The sequence below is a fragment of the Empidonax traillii genome, unplaced genomic scaffold, assembly GCF_003031625.1.
Source record: "Empidonax traillii isolate 1590-97213 ecotype Southwest subspecies unplaced genomic scaffold, ASM303162v1 scaffold3088:size21465, whole genome shotgun sequence".
Taxonomy (NCBI): Eukaryota; Metazoa; Chordata; class Aves; order Passeriformes; family Tyrannidae; genus Empidonax; species Empidonax traillii.
The window spans coordinates 5,869-17,255 of NW_020958281.1; the positions used below are offsets into that span (position 1 = coordinate 5,869).

An 11,387-nucleotide genomic window follows, 5' to 3' on the forward strand; every position below is an offset into this window, starting at 1 on the left:
AAAAAAGGATAAAACCAAGTGAAAGGGCAGCCCCGGGAGCTGGGCGGCTGCTTCAGTACCGGGGGGGGAAGAAGGGGCGCTTGGGGGTGAAGAAGGGGGCCCCCCCCCTGCCGAAGGGCGGCCGGGGCCGTTTGAGGCTCTGGAAGGGGTCCCTGGCGCCGAAGGGCTCCCGCGGGCGGAAGTCGGCGCGGGGGGCGCGGAGCAGGACGGAGCCGCGGCCCGCGGGGTCCCGGTGCGCGGGGGGGCCCAGCCCGCGCCCCGCCCCCAGCTGCTCGCGGGGCAGGGGGGAGCGGGGCAGGGGGTCCCGCGGCTGCGCCCCCCCGAAGTGCTCCTTCAGCGTCCCTGGCAGCGTACCGTGCTCCTTGGGGAAGGCGCCGGCGCCGTGCTCCAGGGGGGGCGGCGCGGGGAACGGGACCCCACCGTGCTCCCCGGCCGGCGGCGGCTGCGCGGGGAAGGGCACCCCGGAGTGCTCCCCGGGCACGGGGGGCGGCGGGGGCGTGGGGAACGGGACCCCCGCGTGCTCCACCGAGGGGGGCGGGGGGACGCCGTGGGGCAGCGGCAGCGGGGCGGGGGTCTCCTTGGAGAAGGGGTTGGCGTGATCCACCGACGGCAGGCGCGGGGGCACGGCGTGATCCCGCGGGAAGAGGCCGCCGTGGTCCTTGGGGGGCGCGGGCGGGGGCACGGCGGGCGGCCCCACGGGGTCCCGCGGGAAGGGGGTGCCGTGCTCCAGGGGCGGCGGCGCGAGGGGCGGCGGCGGCAGGTGGTGCTCGAAGGCGGGGCTGAAGCTGTTCGTTCGGAAGTTGTTGACGCTCTCCGGGAAGGGCGGCACGTGCTCCTTGTAGGGCGCGGGGAAGCCGCCCAAGCCGGGCAGCTCCGAGGAGCCCGAGGGGCCGTTGTCGAAGGCGCTCCCGCCGCCGCTCAGCTCGAACCAGCCCGCCCGGCTCCCCTCGCGCCCGTGGCCCCGGCTGCCCTTGCCCAGCACCCGGATGGACTCCACGGTCTGGATGGGCTCCCCAGACATGCCCCGGCTCGAGGCGTTGTGGTAGCCCAGCGTCTCGATGGGGGCCCCCTTCTCCTCGGTGCTGTCGGGCAGGTCGAGGCAGGAGGAGGACACGCGGGTCTCGATGCGATAGTGCTCCTCGGGAGGCTGCGGCTCCTTGGCGGCCCCGGACAAGCTCCCGCCCTCGCCGGAGCTGCTTTTGGGGATCTGCCCGAAGTGCTTCTCCTCGGAGGGCTTCCGGGAGGCGTTCTTGAGCATGTTCTTGAACTCGATGGTGGAGGTGGCGGAGATGGAAGAGCCCATGGGTTTGTCCCCGGCCGCTGCGGGCGCTCGGCCGGCGGGGCTGGGCAGGGCGTTCTGGGAGGAGAAGAGCGAGCGGTGGGGGAGCGCGTGGGGCGAGTCCGGGTATTGCTTCTGCGGCAGCCCGGGCTTGGGCAGGGTGCTGTGGTTGGAGTCCGGCGCGAAGAACACGTCGTTCTTGCTGGGCGACGGGGACCCGTCCGAGGCAGAGTCCTTCCCCCGGCGGCCGTAGCTCCCGAACATGCCCGGGGACGAGGCCAGCGGGTCGCAGCCCTCGCTCTGATCCAGGATGGACCTCATGGAGGGGGGGAAGGACGGCTTCACGCCGAATTCCTGCGGCCTCTGGCCGTAGCTGGACAGCACCGGCTGGTACTCCGCGGACTCTGGGAGTTTGCTCGATTTTAGGATAGACTTGACGGGTTTCTTCTCCAGGTTCAGCATGGCCGAGGGCGGCGGCCCGGAGTAGTCGAAGTCACGGTAATCCTCGTCCTCTTGGAAAGACGTGTCTGGGTAAAACTTCTCCTGGGAGGAGTCCATCAAAGAGGAGGGAATCTCCCTGCTGTCCGCAGGCGGTTTGTACAGCCCGGCCGGAGACTCTCTGCCTAGGCCGAAGGGCCGGTAGCCGTGCACGGAACTGGGAAGTTCTTGGGAATATCCATCATCCCGGCCCTGCAGAGGCGACCTCGTGCTGCTGGGGGTAGAAGAACCAGGGCTCATGATTTTTGACAGCAGGGACATCGTGTCCACGTTGCTCGATGTCGGCTTATCCATCATCTCGTCCTGGGTGGGCGTCCCGCTCCGCTCGTCCCGCACCGGCGTCCCGTCCACATTGTCCATGGAAGTGCTGGTGGGACCACGCTGGAAGTCAGGGGTGTGACTCTCCGTTGCCATGCTGGACCCCAAGCTGCTGAGGATGGGAATATTCAAGTTCAGGCCACTGAAGCCAGGGTTTCCCTTCAGGAAATTGTGTATCTTCATCTCCAGGCTGGGAGAAGGGGGTTCTGATTCCAGCTTGGCTTTTGAAATTTCGGACGACTGACCCAGTGGGGTTTCTGTCGGCAAAAGGGAAGAAGGACTGGTAGGGTGGGAACTGGAAAATCCCAGGGAATTGGTTGGTGGTTTAAAACTGGAGCTTGACAGCGCCGGGGCGTGTCCGACGGGAGCCTTGTTGACCGAAGTGGAGGAAACCTCCGCGGTGGATGAGTTGGGAGAATACCCAAAACTTTTGGATATAAAGGACTGCGGATTGGAAGGAACGTTCCTCCCCTTCATGCCGGGCACAGTGGTGTTGGCTGGCGATGCCGAAGTGCTCTGGGAGGCGGGTTCGCCCGACTGGATGGTGTTTCCAGCCACACTCTGCAGCAGGGATGACAAACCTGGAAGACAGAACTGCATCAGGAACTCTGGAGAGGCGAATCTCCCCAAGCTGCTGCCAAGGGAAAGACTTCCCTGTTTCCACTGTGGATGGTATTCTCTAACCCCCCCCACCAGGCTCCAGCCAGGAAAAGGACTGGGCTGGGCTGTGCTGACATCAGCACCCAGCGAGGTGCAACCTCCTGCCAGAGGCTCAGATTGATCTACAAATATAAATTACTCCATCAGTCAATTGGGCAAGAACTCGTCCTGGTCGGCAGCCAGGTGTGTGAGAGCCTGCCCTGCTGGCCAGGTGAGCCGTGCAAGGTGTCAAGAGCAGAGCAGAACCTCTGGGAGCTTTCTGCACACGGAAAACACGGAGACCTCTTGGTCTCCTGTCCCGTTCACACAGAGTGTTCCAGGTACGTGCATGTCGGTCACGGCACAGGCAGGAAGAAGAATGGACCGGTGACAGAACTCACTGGTCCGTGACACGTGTGCTACCTGAGAAAGCCCGTCTGCACATGCCACAGGTGTGAAACATCCCAAGGAAGTTTTTCTGCCTCCGTTCTCACTCTGGGACAGGCAGAGCAGCACGTTTGAACCCACCAGCCCCTTGCCCAACACCCACGCCCGTACCTTGCAGTGCCGGCGCCGTCTGGGTCTGGGTTTTGGAGAGAGCCGACAAGATGCTTTCCGGAGTTATCTCCACTTTGGAGAGAATGTTTGCTAATGGATTCGAAGGAGCAGATGGGGTCCCCAGGACAGGAGTCTTCAGGCCACTGGTGAGAGCTGTGGGGCTGGTTGGGGTCCCCGGCGAGGGTCTGGAGGCAGGGCTGACACCTGGGACGGGAGCACACACCACTCACCTGAGCTGCCCTGGTAACCCAAGCACCTCTGGCTCAGGTTTTACACACACACACCACTGAGCTCAGGAAGCTGAGCCAGAGCCCGGACAGCAGGAACTCACTCGTGTTTATTTTGGGACAATTCAAGCTCTGAACGACCAGCCCACAGTGCCCAGGGCCTGGCTCAGGACTCACCTGTGCTCTTCATCACCGAGGTCAAACTGCTCAGGATGGAGCTGATCTTGGCCAGGTCCACGTTGGCCAGGTTGGGCAAGGCCAGCGCCGGGGCGGGCGGGACGGGCGCCGCGCTCGCCGCCTTCGGAGCCGGAGGGGTCGGGGCCGGCGTCGTCGCCGTCCCCGAGGCCGTGGCGGCCGCGGTGGCCACCGGGACCGCTTTGGGGACGCTCTCGGTCTTGGCGGGTGCCGGGGCTGGAGCAGCCTGTTTGTCCTTCCTCTCCTCCACTGCAGCACAGGGGGGGAACAAGAGCAGAACCGTCACCCCTGGAATGACTTAGGGCACATCAGCTCCGATTCCCACTGATGCCAAAACATCCGGGATGGGTGGTTTGGGAGACGGGAACAATCGCAGCGGGACTGGGACTGAGACCTCTCCCTGCTTGTGTCCAACCCAACAGCCCCATCCATCCCACAGCTCAGCACGGGGTCTGTGCCTCCTGCACATCCCAGACGAGGCCGGGAAGGGCTGGTTTGTCCCGGAATTCCCACAGGACAATCCCTGCCGCTCCCGCAGGACGTACCAATGATTTTGGACGTGTCGTCCTCCACGTCAGAGAGCTCCATGTCCTCCACATCCCGATTATCTGTGGCAGGCTCCGGGGTGACCATCTTGCGGCCTCCGGCTGCCGGGGACCGGGTGCTGTTCTCCTCCCCCATCCCCTGGAAAGGGGACTCGGAGCCCGTCGGAGAAGGGGCGTCCATGCTGGGAGAAGGGACAGGAGACTCCTCGGGATCGGGAAGTGTTGCTTTCAGCTGGTCCAGCTTTTTCTTCAGGTTGCTCACTCGATTGGCAAAGGTTTTATAGGCCTAAGGAAGGAAGGACATGGGACTGGGGATCTTTCGTGCCCCAGTCACTTCCCTAAGGAAGCAGCACACACCTTGAGAGAACCACTAACAATTCCCTGGACTTGGAACAATTTTCCTAACCCTCCAGGTTTCTAACACCCTGCAGAGGATGAAGGAAAGGTTCACTTACATTTGCTACCACCTTGACCTCCTTGTACTGCGCCTCGTAGAAGATCCCGGCGTTCTCCAGCGCCTCGGTGAGAGAGGGGCCGTTCTTCACCTGCTTGTCCAGGCCATTCACAAACTCCTCCAGCTTTGAACTCGCCTCCTCAAACTCCTTGGAGAACTTCTTCCCTCCTGTTTTATCTGGAGGGAGAGGGACACCACAGGAATGAGCTGCCAGCTGCCAGACCAGAGCGTGACCTCAAGGGCAGCAGCTGGGACAGCAGATCCACACCCTCCCAGACCACCCCAGGGATCCACGGGGAGCAAGCAGGAGGCCCTTCTCTAGCACTGCATGCTGGTTCTCAGCTAGTCATCAGCTCCCTCTGAGCTGGGGATCTGCAGGTTTCCACAAAAAAACTCAAACCCAACTAGTCTGAGGCTGGTGGTTCTTAACCCCGCCCCAAAATTCTGCCATTTTTCCAGCCCTGCTCTGATTTCTGGCCTGGGGATCAAGAGGACCCAGGAGCTCCCACCACTCCCTCGGGGCTTTTTACCTTTCAAGCACTTGAGTGTCTCAGTGCTGCACACGTCCACCCTCATGGTGGAAAGCTGCTTCTCCTTCAGCTCTATCTGGTCTTCCGAGCGCTTGTACAACAGCAGCTCATCAATGAGGGACTGGGGCTGGGGGGGGAAAAAAAAATCAAACAGGAAAAGCATCCTCATCACATTCCAGGCAAGAACAGCACAGCCCTGCCTCCGCTCTGGCTCCAGGCCGCTTCCAAGCGACAGTTAACGCAGGAACCACGTGGACCTCTGGGTTTCTGACCTCAGAGCTCACACATCAGCAAACCCGGGTTCAGGCAGGGCCTGCAGCTTTCCCAAAGCTCCTGGCTGTCATGGCTATGAGCAGGGACAGGCCTTTTTCATTTATTCCCTTTTTTCACTCCACAGGGCTCTGCGCATTTCATCAACACTTCCACTCGCAGACTTACCCGGAACTCGGCGACGATCTTGGACTTGAGAGCAGCTTTCGGGTTGGTGGATGCTGTGGGGGGCAAAGGAAGAGCGTGAAGAAATGCAGGATCTGCATCCTGATGGAAAGTCAGTCCCAAAAGGCAGCCCAGTGAGAGGCACTCTGAGGTAACTCAGGGCAGGTGGGCGGGTGGCAGTCACCCACCAGGCCTCCCCTCCATGCAGGGCTCCCTCCGGGTTCCCGGACACGCAGCCGGGTCGGGACGAGGCCGACAAGAGACAACTGCTGCTCTTTCATTTTGGGTTTCAACATGCTCTGAACACCTCCCGGGCACAGTTTTTCCTCAGGAAGACAAGTTCCCTGCAAGGGTCTCCATCTAACGGCCCTATCCGAGGATTTGCAGCTCTCTACAAGGAAGGGAATGGCATTCCCTCAGTGCCACACCTGGAGCTGACTCGGAGCCCTGGTTTCCTTGGGCAGGGTCTCCCTTGGGTAATGCCCAGGTCTGACCCCGCTCAGAGCCTTAACAACTGTCCCCCCTCTGTGCTGACACCTGGTTACAGAGCAGGGGGGACGAGTCCTGCTGGCAAGAGACACCAAATCCATCAGATTCTGGACAAAACAGGAGAAACAGCTGACGAGAAGCAAAGCGCTAAACCCTCCATCCACGCTGGACACAGCCCAGTTCTGTCTGGGAAGGCAGCCTGTGGTGTCCAGCAATAAACACTTCCAAAGCCTGGTGGCCTTGCTGATGTCCCACACGCCACACCCGAGGTGCCACCCCCTCGCCGTGGGGACCGCAGGGTGAGATCACTAAGGTCAGTCTATGAGAGGTTCTCTCCTGGGCAGCTGGACTCCCACGTCCTGTCCCTGCACTCCCAGCTCCTGGTGCCTGCTGGGGCAGATGTGCTCCTGAGCACGAAGGGAACGTCCACCTTCTGCTTCTCTCTGTCTTCTCTCCAGCTCTGACCAGCCTAACACCACCTTCCAGGAGGTTCCACCAGCTCCTTCCTGTCCTGTCTGCAACCTCTGCTCTCCTCCCTTACTTTTGTCTCACTTCTTTCCTTCACCAAGCGGTTTTGTGCCAACACCTCCTCGGTGTGCACATCTCAGGGCCTTCCTTAGCCCAGCTGCTCTGCCCTCAGCCTTCCTCCTGCTCCTCAAGCAGCCAATCTCTATATTAGTGCACAGAGTTCACAGTGGTTCCTTACTTTGTGATTTCTTCCACGGCTTATTCGGTTTGTTCAGAGACTCTTTCAGCTGCTTCTGAGTTTTGAAAGTGGTACCTGGAAAAACATTTCATTTTTGGCAGTCTGGCATTACGGGATCCCTGTCAGAACCTGGTTTTTGGTGCCGAATGCTCGCACGGTGGAAGAGTGAACAGAAATTTGTTTTAAAATACCTCGACCAACTTCCTTAGAGGAGCTGCTGGATGCCCAAGAGAACCTCAGTTTACTCAGGAATGCAGCAACCTGGGGGTGGTCTGCCATTTTTAAATCAAGTTTCTGTTTGCCCTTACGCTACAGACAGTTCAAAAAAATCACAGCAAAAAGGAAAAACACGAGCAATCCGAAAATCAGACTCTTTAGGGGAGGCTGTAACGGACTCAACATTCAACAGGCAAGGGGTGCACGTCGGGACAACAGCCACAACACCTGATTTACCTGGAACCTCAAATACCTTTGTTTTCAAGTGACAGAAACTGGACATATGCACAAACTTCACTTCTCAGCATGCAACACCCAGCTGGAGCCTTTCCTCATGCCACAGCCTGACCAGAGACCCCACCTTCCTCCTGCTGTGACCTCAGACCTCACCCGAGGGTCTCCTGAGCCCCTTTAGCTCTCAGTGATACGAATAAAGACGAAACCTGGACTAATTTCCTTCAAGTACTCAAGTACTGGCTAATTCCTGGGTTTAACTGGCTCTTTCCTGAGAGCTCGAGGACTCTTCACCCTCCAGCTTTGCTTCTGCCTCTTGCTACCCCACCAACACTCAAGTTAAAACAACCCAGTGCTGACCAGGACCCAGAGGAAGAGCCAGGGCACCCTGGGCAGGACGTGCAGGAGCACTTCAGCCTCACGCTCTGTTTGCTCCCAGCTGGAGCAGTTCCAGCCCACGTGGAAGGATTCACAGCTGCCTTGGGACAGGTACAGGTGAGGTGAAGCAGGAGAACCCAGCACTGCTCACGTACCACACCTGGCTGCGTTCCAGCCTGTGCCAGGCACAAACACCCTCATCCCCCTCGGTGACCCCCAGACTGTTCCCACACCCTCAGCGAGCTCACGTGTCAGCTTGGAAGGTGAGGAACACAAAGGGTGAGTGACTTACTCAGAGCTTCTTTCAGTGCCAGGATGGTTTCCTCGGGGTACACGTTCCTGTCCTCCCAGATTTTGAAGATCCTTTCGATGGATTTGGAAACGGATGGATCCCTGGAAGACAAGGGCACAGTGGGTGTTGGTGCCAGGCTTCCCTCACACCTCTTCAGGTAATAAGCTGACCCACAACCAGTCCCCCGTGCAGACCAAAGCCCAGCTCACTCCCAGCCCACTCTGGGAGAGAAGCCCCAACACAGAGCTGTTTCAAACAGAATCCCTGAAGTTCTGCTGACGTTTCTAGAGAGTCTGAGACGTCTGAGAAGAAAGATCCCCCCTTTCTGAGCCATTCAGCCTTCGCCCAGCCCGTCAGTTCGTCACTCACTTCACTAAGGAGGCGGCCTCGGGGAGCACCTCGGCGAAGGTGTCCCGGAAGACGATGGCATTTTTCCTCTTGCAGTTCTGTATGACATCGTTGGCCAAGTAAAAAAGGTTCAGCCGGTGAGGAAAGGCAGCTGAGGACAAAAGAAAGCTCAGATTCAGCATCAGCCAGAAGTATCACATCAGCTCCACTCCGATCTCCACATTTCAGTCCTGCTTTTGGGACTGGTTCAGCGTTCCCAAGGTCCAACGGGCAAAACGGGAGGCTGGAGGGGAAATCTTCCATTTCCAGATCTTCCCCAAACCCTCGTGGCTCTCTTGGTTGCCAGGATTCCTGTCAGGAAGCTCGGCAACCTGCCCGGTCCAGAGCCCCGGGTGTGAGCTCCCCCCTCACTCACAGCCTGAAAAACCCCAAACCAGCCACGGCAGCAACTCGGCCTCTGGCATCCAGAGCCAACCAGGGAGGAACCCAGGGCTCCCACAAACCCCAGCCCTGCCTGAGGGAAAGCCACTCCACCTACAGGTGGTGTGTTCAAAAGGAAGATCCCACAGGAGATCCTCCTCTGCGGGGAAGTGGAGCTGAGGATCAGCAAAGGCTTAGCTGGGGTGGATCCTCAAATCCCCACGGGTTCCACGTCCTTAAGCCTCCCCGAGCTCCTGCCAGCGGCACCGATGCTCCCTGCCCCGCTGAGCAGAGCCAGGAGTCACCAACCACTGCCCCCCACAGCTGCTGCCCCCCAGCCCCTGCTCCCACAGCCCAGAAAGAGCTTTTCCAGCACAAACACAGCGGCCCAAGGACCCGTCCCCAGGAGCTGCTCCTCACAACCTGTGCCCTGGACGTGCTGACAGGGCGGGTCAAGGGGGGTTTGCTGGAGCGGGGAATGCTCCGCTCTGCCCCCAGGGCTGGGAATCCAACCCGAGCTGGGCTGTGTTCGGAGCTGGGCTGGGCTCCCTGGCTTCCCAAAACAGTCTGGAGCCAGCTTCCCCCAAAACACCAGCCTGGATAATCTCCCAGCGAACCAGCCCACTGCAGAGGGGTTTCTGGGATTCAGTCAAAGCCAGCGCTCCGGTGCCAGTTCTCACTGGGTGCTCCCTCCATCCCAGAGATGTCCCACCAGCAGAGAGCGACGGTCCCAGAGCTCAGTAACATGAAATTGATTTCAAAGAACTACAAACCCTTTGACTCAAGTGATCCAACACTTACACGGCGGGGAGGAGCCTGGAGTGGAGCCCAGGGAGCCCCACTCGCCCCATTGCCCAGCACCAAACGCAGCCCCTGCCAGGGCAGAGCTGAGTGGGAGCCCAGAGTTATAAACCAAGGTACACCCAGAGCACCCAGGGGGAGAAATCCATGCTGGGCCCACAGGGAGCCTGTGGAAAAGATCCACAGAGAACACCGACGGTCAGGGCACAGCAGCAGCAGCAGGGCCGCTGCCAAGGTCTGTCTTAGGGGGATAACCTGGATAAACAAGGAGGGGTGTGGAGGTGAGATCCCTGTGAGGGGAAATCTTGAAGGAATCCCACCAAATCCAAGAGGAATTCCAGGCTGGTGCCAAGGGCTCAGGGCAGGAGCTGCCAGCCCAGCAGGGGACGGGAGCCAGGGCAGGATCAGGGCACGAAGGACCTGCAGGTGGGAGCAGTTCAGTGGCTCGGGAAGGGGGGATGGAAGAGCGGAGCCAGGATGGAGCTGTGACAAGGGACACCCTGTCCAGAGCAATCAGCACATCCCCAGGGGACACAGGCTGGGGTTTGTTTGGAGGCTGTGAACTCGGAGTGAGAGGGGGAAGAGGAGCAAGGAATGTGTCCCAGGGAGAGGGATCTCCAGGAGAGGTGGCAAGGCCAGCAGGGCAGGAGGGCCCCTGGGATCTCACCTTCCTCTCCTTAATCCCACAATATACCAACAAGAAAACCACCCAAAATCCAGGGGGGAGAAGGACCCTGTGGTTCTGCTGCAGGGCCCTGACAGAGAAACCTGACTGCCCCAAACTTCCCCAGAGGTTCAGCACACACCACACCGATGCTCTGGGATGGGAATGCTCTGTGTTCCCACGAGCAAAGCTTCCTTGAACTCCCATGACAACAGCCAGACCCTCCCACGGCAGCAGAGATGAGGCTGCTGTGCTCAGCCTCCAGCCAACACCGACCTTGCCCCTCCGGGGCACAAACCCCAGCCCTGGCACCCCAAGGGTGCCCACGCCAGGCTGGGCAGGGCACAGTGGCAGGCCCCGTGACCCGAGGGCAGCGTCCCCCAGCTCCCACAGCAGAGCTTTTGGAGATCGTGGATTCAGGAGGACCAAGGTGCCACCGCTGAGGTGCACACAGGTACTTTGTGTCCTTCCAAGCGTGACGAGGTGACGCTGGTGGGACAAGGGGGGACGTTCTCAAAGTAGAAGAGGAGAGATCGACACCAGACGTCAGGAAGGAATTCTCCCCCGCGAGGGTGGGCAGGCCCTGGCACAGGCTGCCCAGAGAAGCTGCGGATGCCCCATCCCTGGAAGCCTCCAAGACTAGTTTGGAGCAACCTGGGCTAGTGGAAGGCGTCCCTGCCCGTGGCAGGGGGTGGGACTGGATGGGGTGTAAGGTCCCTTCCCACCCGAGCTTTTCTGCAGCGTTGAGCACGACCCTGCTCAGCCACGCCGAGCCCACCGACCCCGGCGGTTCCCGAGCCCTCCCAGAGCCCCCCCGGCACGGCAACCACCACCCCCCCCGCCCCGCGCCCCCCGCGCCCGCACTCACAGCGGCGCAGCCACTTCATCCAGTGGTACACGATGGTGCTGTGGTGCCGCTTGTTCTCCAGGCACCACGACGAGAGGCCCTGGATGGACTCCATCGTGTTGGTCACCGCCTGCAGCTTCCTGTCGAGCGAGGCCTCGAGCGCGCCGGCCGCGGACGAGGCGGCGGCGGCCGAGGAGGAGGAGGAGGAGGAGGCCCGGCCGCCGCCTCCGCCGCCCGCCGCCATCTTCCCGCGCTGCTCGCGGCCGGGCCGCGCGCGGGGGGCGGCGGGGCGGCGCTCCCGCTCGGGCCGGCGG

At 60.8% G+C, this 11,387-nt stretch overlaps 1 protein-coding gene across 1 annotated transcript; it reads right to left on the reverse strand.

The window, feature by feature from the left end:
- Nucleotides 1-6: 6 nt before the first annotated feature.
- RPRD2 (regulation of nuclear pre-mRNA domain containing 2) lies at nt 7-11,317 on the reverse strand. The gene is made up of 11 exons (XM_027910278.1): nt 11,095-11,317; nt 8,363-8,492; nt 7,994-8,094; nt 6,874-6,948; nt 5,682-5,734; nt 5,244-5,370; nt 4,715-4,890; nt 4,260-4,545; nt 3,697-3,963; nt 3,293-3,496; nt 7-2,676 (listed from the first exon to the last, which is right to left on the reverse strand). The coding sequence occupies exons 1-11, from the start codon at nt 11,315-11,317 to the stop codon at nt 53-55; spliced, it is 4,266 nt and encodes a 1,421-aa protein (XP_027766079.1). The 3' UTR covers nt 7-52.
- Nucleotides 11,318-11,387: the final 70 nt, after the last annotated feature.

What these genes read in the sequence shown, in the direction of transcription:
- RPRD2 (XM_027910278.1), bottom strand. Translation starts at nt 11,317, where the DNA reads ATGGCGGCGGGCGGCGGAGGCGGCGGCCGGGCCTCCTCCTCCTCCTCC. An exon ending in GATGAAGTGGCTGCGCCGCT is followed by an intron (nt 8,493 to 11,094) that starts GTGAGTGCGGGC and finishes TTTTGTCCTCAG; the next exon opens with CTGCCTTTCCTCACCGGCTG. An exon ending in GACGGCGCCGGCACTGCAAG is followed by an intron (nt 2,677 to 3,292) that starts GTACGGGCGTGG and finishes TCTGTCTTCCAG; the next exon opens with GTTTGTCATCCCTGCTGCAG.